The sequence below is a fragment of the Rhinopithecus bieti genome, unplaced genomic scaffold, assembly GCF_001698545.2.
Source record: "Rhinopithecus bieti isolate Rb0 unplaced genomic scaffold, ASM169854v2 scaffold_3527, whole genome shotgun sequence".
NCBI lineage: Eukaryota > Metazoa > Chordata > Mammalia > Primates > Cercopithecidae > Rhinopithecus > Rhinopithecus bieti.
In genome coordinates this window covers 1042807-1050887 of record NW_016804488.1, presented here as the reverse complement: position 1 = coordinate 1050887, position 8081 = coordinate 1042807, and the positions used below count along the sequence as shown (strand labels likewise).

The 8081-nt window shown below is 35.2% G+C and overlaps 1 protein-coding gene across 1 annotated transcript in view; it reads right to left on the bottom strand.

Annotated features, from left to right (window-relative positions):
- The window catches only part of ABCA13 (ATP binding cassette subfamily A member 13), a 503546-nt gene that overhangs the window by 49058 nt on the left and 446407 nt on the right, over positions 1 to 8081 (bottom strand). The window contains 1 exon segment of the mRNA XM_017868548.1: positions 7512 to 7615. Within this exon segment, the coding sequence (XP_017724037.1) occupies positions 7512 to 7615 (104 nt within the window).

Genomic DNA, 8081 nt, shown 5'->3' with positions numbered 1-8081 from the left:
CTATAGTAACAAAAACAGCATGGTACTGGTACCAAAACAGATATATAGACCAATGGAACAGAACAGAGGCCTCAGAAATAACACCACACATCTACAACCATCTGATCTTTGACAAACCTGACAAAAACAAGCAATGGGGAAAGAATTCCCTATTTAATAAATGGTGTTGGGAAAACTTGGTAGCCACATACATAAAGCTGAAACTGGATCCCTTCCTTACACCTTATGCAAAAATTAGCTCAAGATGGATTAAAGACTTAAATGTAAGACCTAAAACCATAAAAACCCTAAAAGAAAACCTAGGCAATATCTTTCACAACATAGGCATGGGCAAAGACTTCGTAACTAAAACACCAAAAACAATGGCAACAAAATCCAAAATTGGCAAATGTAATCTAATTAAACTAAAGAGCTTCTGCACAGCAAAAGAAACTATCATCAGAGTGATCAGGCAACCTACAGAATGGGAGAAAAATTTTGCAATCTATCCATCTGACAAAGGGCTAATATCCAGAATCTACAAAGAACTTAAACAAATTTACAAGAAAAAAAAATCAATAAGTGGGCAAAGGATATAAACAGACACTTCTCAAAAGAAGACATTTATGCAGCCAACAAACATATGTAACAAAGCTCCTCATCACTGGTCATTACAGAAATGCAAATCAAAACCAAAATGAGATGCCATCTTATGCCAGTGAGAATGGTGATCATTAGAAAGTCAGAAAACAACAGATGCTGGAGAGGATGTGGAGGAACAGGAATGCTTTTACACTGTTGGTGGTGAGTGTAAATTAGTTCAACCATTGTGGAAGACAGTGCGGCAATTCCTCAAGGATCTGGAGCTAGAAATACCATTGACCCAGCAATCCCATTACTAGGTATATACCCAAAGGATTATAAATCATTCTACTATAAAGACACGTGCACACATATGTTTATTGAGGGACTGTTCACAATAGCAAAGACTTTGAACCAACCCAAATGCCCATCAAAGATAGACTGGATAAAGAAAATGTGGCACATATACACCATGAAATATTATCCAGCCATAAAAAAGGATGAATTCATGTCCTTTGTAGGGACATGAATGAAGCTGGAAATCATCATTCTCAGCAAAGTAATACAAGAACAGAAAACCAAACACAGCATGTTCTCACTCATAAGTGGGTGTTGAACAATGAGGACACATGGACACAGGGAGGGGAGCATCACACACACGGGCCTGTTGCGGGGCGGGGGGACCGTATGAGGGATAGCATTAGGAGAAATACCTAATAGAGATGACAAGTTGATGGGTGCAGCAAACCACCATGGAACATGTGTACCTATGTAACAAACCTGCCCGTTCTTCACATGTACCCCAGAACTTTAAGAATTAAAAAAAAAAAAAAAAAAGAATTAAAGTGTGACAACAAAATCAGTAAATAGGGATTCTGAAGAAGGGGATAAAAAATATAAAAAAGAACCAAAAATAAATCTTTCAGTTAAAGATTACAAGAAATTAAATGAAAACTTCACTAGCAGAGTCAACACCAGATCCAAAATGGCAGAGGAATCAGTGAACACATAGATCAATAAAGATTACCCAATCCAAAAATAGAGAAAACAAGACTAAAAAAAATGACCAAGAACTCAGACTTGTGCGATAACATCAGAGTTTCAACATACATGTAATGGAAGACCAAAAGAAAAGGAAAGACAGATAGGGCCAGAAAAACTATTTGAGTAAATAATAGCCAAAATTTTCTCACATTTTTCATATGGACAGACAAGCGTCAGAAATGACAATTGCATATGGATTACTATTTAAGACTGTGTATATCTTTTTTCATATATTTTCTTATCTTCTATAAAAATTCAAAATTGAGTAAAGTGAAACTTACAATGCACTTCATTGGATTTAGAGCATATAAAATGTAATGTATATGGGAATAATAACAAAAAGAAAAACAGAGGAAATAGAGCCATATTAGGGCAAGATTACAATACTTTTCCAGAATTAAGTTAGCATAAAGTGGTATACTATCATCCTTAGACTAGCCAGTAAGAACATAATTTAAAAAATAGATAAGATATCAAATACAGAATACTTCAAATTACTCATTTAATATATAAGACTGTCAAGTAGAAACAGAGATACAAGAAACACAGGAGACATTATATAAAAAATAGCAAAACAGTCAATGTTACTTCAGCCATATCAATAATTACATTAAATGTGGAATAGTTTAAACACCTCACACAAAAGGCAGACATTGTCAGATTGGGAAAAGAACAATATCCAACTATACACAATCTATAGGAAACACTCCTATTCAAAGACACAAATTATTTGAAAGTAAAAGAATATGGAAACCCCGTCTCTACTAAAAAAAATACAAAAAACTAGCCGGGCGAGGTGGCGGGCGCCTGTAGTCCCAGCTACTGGGGAGGCTGAGGCAGGAGAATGGCGTGAAGCCGGGAGGCGGAGCTTGCAGTGAGCTGAGATCTGGCCACTGCACTCCAGCCTGGGTGGCAGAACGAGACACCGTCTCAAAAAAAAAAAAAAAAAAAAGAATATGAAAAGATATACCGTACAAACATTACCCAAGAGACAGAAGCAATGGCTATTTTAAGAAACAAAATAGACTTTAAGATAAAACATGTTGCTAGAGTGAAAAAGAGACATTTCATAATGATAAGAAAGTCAAAATATTAATATGATAGCAGTTAAGAATGCATATTCACTAACTATACAGATTCCAAATATATGCAGCAAAAACTGACAGAATTTAAAGAAGGAAAAGAAAAAATAACAATTATACTTGAAGATTTCAGTATCTTATTTTCAGTAATTGATAGAATACCCAGGGAAAAATCCACAAGAATACAGAATACTTAAACAACATTGTCAAAACTAACTTGCTGTGTATACAATATTCCATCCAAATACTATAGAATACATTTTCCTTTGCATAGACAATTCTCTAGGATAAACCACATGTTAAGCCTGGAGTAAAAAACTGCAGCATATTGGCTAAATCCAGCCTGCCACAATTTTGTAGGGGATGGGGGAGAGGAATGAATAAAGTTTTATTGGAATACAACCACAATTATGCATTTACCTAATGCTGGGGGAAGCTTTCACACTGCAACAATGGAGTTGGATACTGCAGGACACACCATATGACTTGCAAAACCAAATATATATATAACGGGGTTTTATTAAAAAAAAAAAAAAACTGTAACCCCTCTGGTAGGCCATTAAAAAGTCCTAACAAATTTAAAAGGATGAAAATCATACAACATATTTTATCTAATTACAGCAGTTAAATCAGAAATGAATAACAGAAAAAAAGTCTTAAAAATCTCCAAGTATTTGAAAATGGAACAACACTTCTAAATAAACTAAGGGTCAAAGAAGTAATCACAAAAGAAACTGAAAATATTTCAAGAGAATGAAAATTTTGTAATAGAAGGAAAAAGCTGAAGGAATAACACTGTTTACAAAACTTAACAGAAAACAACCATAATCAACATGATATTATTGGGCGAGAAAATAGGCATACATATCAATGGATAATAATTGAGAGTCCAAAAATAAATTACACAATAAATAATACAATAAAGGTGCTATGACAATTCAGTGGGATAAAAGATCATCTTTACAAGGAAGAGTGCTGAAATAATTGGATATTAACATGCATAAAGATGAATTTATATCCTTTTCTCATACTATACACAAAATTTAGCTTGAAATAGATCAAAGACTTAAATATAAGAGCTAAAATTCTACAATTTTTAGGTAAAAAAAGATAGAAGAAAATCTCTAGGACTTCACTTGAACAAATAGTTCTTAGATGAGACACCAAAAGCACAAACCATATAAAAAATAAATCAATCAACTGAATGTAATCAATATTTAAAATGTTTGCACTTTCAAAGACAATGGAAAATGGAAAGACATTAACAAAATGGAAAGACAGCCATAGACTGGATATACACATGTGCAAATCATTTATCCAGCAAGGGACTTCTATTCAGAATATAGGAATATCTGCTACATAAAAAGAACTATTACAATTCAAAAATAATAGATAAAAAACAATTAAAAAATAAAGGATCCTTACAAAAATTAACATACTCTTACCATCCAATCCAGCAATCACATTCCTTGGTATTTACCCAAACGAGTTGAAAATATGTTCACACAAAAAACTGCACACGGATCCTTAAGCAGCTTTTTCCAGAACTGTGAAAACTTGGAAGCAACCAAAATGTGGTTCAGCAGATGAGTGGATAAATAAGCTGTAGTACATCCAGATAGTGGAATATGACTCGGGATTGAAATGAAATGAGCTATCAAGCCATGAGAAGACATGGGAGAAACTTAATGCAAAAAGTCAATCTGAAAAGACTACATACTATATGATTCCAACTATATGGCACTGTGGAAAAGGTAAAACTATGGAGACAGTAAAAAGATGAGTGGTTACCAGGGGTTAGGCAGGAGAGATGAACAGGTGGAACACAGAAAATTTTTAGGGCTGAGAAACAATTCTGTCTGATACTAAAATGGTGGTTTCTTATTAGATATTTGTCCAAATCCGTAAAATGTCCAACACCAAGAGTGAACCCAATGTAAACTGGATTCGGGTGGTGACGTGCTGTCAATGTAGGCTGATCAGTTTTAATAAATGTATCACTCTGGTGCTGTATGTTGATAATAGGGGAGGATATGCATGTGTGAAGGCAAGGAGGGATTTTAAAAATCTCTGTACCTTCCTCTCAATTTTACAGTGAACCTAAAACTATTCTAAAGTATAAAGCCATTTTTTAAAAATGGAGGATGGAGGACATATTGGAATAGATATTTCACTAAAGAATTAATACAAATAACCATTAGGAACATAAAAAGATTCTAACAGCATTAGTCCTTAGGAAAATGTGAATTAAAACCCAACTTCACTAGGATGCCTATAATCAAAAAAGACAGACAGTAGTGACAAGGATATGGAATAAAGAAGACTCATCATTGTTGCTGGAAACATATACTGATAAGGCCAATTTGGGAAATCATCCTGCAGTTTCTTAAAGTATCAAATACAACTTACTATTCAACCTAGCAACTTGACTCAGAAAATTTTAAAAAAATTAAAACATGTCTATACATACAAAGACATTTATATGACTGTTCATAACATGTTATTCATAATAGCAAAACACTGGAAACAACCCAAATGCTCATCAACCAGTGAATAGATAAACAGAAGAGGTATAGCTATAAAATGGGATACTGTTCAGAATGAAAAGGAGCAAGGTATTGACACAAAACGCAATGGATAGACTTTAAAAGTGTTACAGTAAATAAAAAAAAGAGTCAGAGGCAGCAGACTACTGATTATATGATTCAGTTAATGAAATATCCATATAAAGCAAATTTACGTAGACAGAAAGCCATCAATGTTTTCCTAGGTGGAGGTTGTGAATGTTTTTTTGTTTGTTTGTTTGTTTGTTTGTTTGTTTTTGAGACGCAGTCTCTCTCTGTCACCCAGGCTGGAGTGCAATGGCACAACCTCGGCTCACTGCAAGCTCCACCTCCCAGATTCATGCCATTCTCCTGCCTCAGCCTCCTGAGTAGCTGGGACTACAGGCACCCGCCACCGTGCCCGGCTAATTTTTTGTATTTTTAGTAGAGACGAGTTTCACCGTGTTAGCCAGGATGGTCTTGATCTCCTGACCTCGAGATCCGCCCACCTCAGCCTCCCAAAGTGCTGGGATTACAGGTGTGAACTACCCCGCCTGGCCTTGAATGCTAATTTAACTGAAAATAAGCATGAGAAAATTTAGGGGCAGGTGCCAGAAATTTTCTAAGACTTATTTATGGTAACATTTGCAGAAGTCTATAAATTTACTAAAGAATCATAGAATTCCATACTTATAGTGGTTAAGTTATATGAAATGTAAATTATACTTCAGAAAGTGATATTTAAAAAAACAACAGTGTAAAGTTTAGTCTGGTAGTGAAAATCGGAGAATGTTAAGCAATATAGACAAACCTATCAGTGAATGATTGTTTTTAAAAAAAGAAAGATAGAAATATTAAGACAGAAAATTAAGAAGAAAAGTCTACTTTGACATGCAGCAACGTGAGAAATGTGTGAATGGCTGATTTATTCACAATACATTTGCTTTGCAGCCACTAATACTTGTTACAGGAAATGGCTGTAAGATTTATGTATAATAGGATTATGCATGCTGAGTTATAGCATTTAATAGTATTTTTACATAAACTAATAATGCTGCAGTAATCAGCAAAGTCTTCTGAGGTCTTCTCAGAAATCTCACATTTCAAATGATAGGGCTAGCTTTATATCACTTCTGGTAACAAAAGCTGGGGTATTCAAGTATAGACGGAATGATTTAGACTGTTGGGAAGCATGTTTCCATGGGTGCCTTGTGTTCCTACATGTCTTGCCATGAATTGCAAGAATATAAGGCCCTAACTGCTCTTTACCTGGGCCATTTCTCAAAGTTGTGCTTGCAGCAAACAACCATGGAAGAAGCGACACCTCCTCCCAAACCAAGAGCTGACTTCTTTATTAGATGTTATAAGGTGGTAATTTCACTAGATTTGGCATTCCTCTCCTATGTGTGCAGGCATCCATTAGTCCAGTAGAAACTGGGATTTAGGGAACCAATGAGAAACCATGCTGACACTCTGGCTACTGTTTTTGCTGTGAGCAATAAAGTATTTCATCTCCGACCCAGAAGTCTCATTTCTTGTGTCAACATCCATAAAACTGTATCAAGCTAAATTTGCCAGCTTATAAAAGGGCAAAATGTCAGATCTTTGGCAGCTCTTGACATCTTGACAGTATATTTTACTTAAGCATAAAGACAAAACAAGTCTAAACGTTAAAGCCTGGTCTTTATTACATCATTATGATTTGTATTAGTTAAATTACATTGCTCACTTCCCATAAGTAGGTTTTATAAAATCTGTATTTTTAATTCTGTGTGGCCTAGAACAGTGTATTAGAAAATTAAAAATAAGTCAATGGTTTTGAAATCTAATTACAAACTTAATTCTGTGATAAAGAAAATGTTAAACCAGATTCAGTAACCTGTTAAGTATTTTAGTTCAGCTAATTCTACCTGCTGAAATAAGAGGCCTTGGATGGAAAGGATCTGAACAATCCTTCAGGAAGACCTGAAAACAGTAGTCTAGTACTCATCCTTGAACAGTAGCAATGGATGAGGCAAGAATATCATCTTTGGACACAGAATACTAGGTTCAAATTCTAGCTCTGCCACCTGTTTGCTATGTAAACTTGGTTATACAACGTAATCCCTCATGGTTTCAGTCTCAATTTATACAATAAGGGCTAACAACAATATCACCATTATTGTGCTGTAAAGATTAAGCAATGTCTATGTGTAGCACTGTACAGGGGCCTAAATGCACTTCTTAACCTTTGTTAGTCAGTCTTGCTCAGGAAATGACTACAGGAGAAACTGGAGCTCACCTGTGGGAGGTCAGCACTGCAGCACAGCCTTCCCGAACCTCCTTCATTATTGTTTGCCATAGGTACCGCTTAGAGCAGGGATCCATCCCAGAGCTGGGTTCATCCTGAAGGAAAGGCAATACAGAGTAATCAGTATTTGAAAAACACAGATAGAAATATACACAACGACATGAGAGGCCAGATCTCAGGTGAAAGAAAAATCTCTGCTCTGGCTCTAACAGGCATCTCTCCAATTGGTTTTGTTACACTCTGCTCAACAAAGCCAGAATGATAGGGGAACGTGAGAGAACAATGAGTGAGCACCTGACTCCTCCAGCCACACAGCATGCTACCCAAGAGTCCCACTTTCTCACCTCATCCAGAGAAATTCAAAAAAGAGATCAAAATTATGTATATAGAAAAGAACCAAATAGAAATACTGGAGCAGAAAAATAAAAAGAAATAAAAAATATAATAGAGAATGCCAAAAGCACATTTGATCAAGCAGATTAAAAACAAATCTGTGAACTTGAAGGCAGATTATTTAAAATTATCCAGCCAAGGAAAATTAAAAAAAAAAAAAAAAAAAAA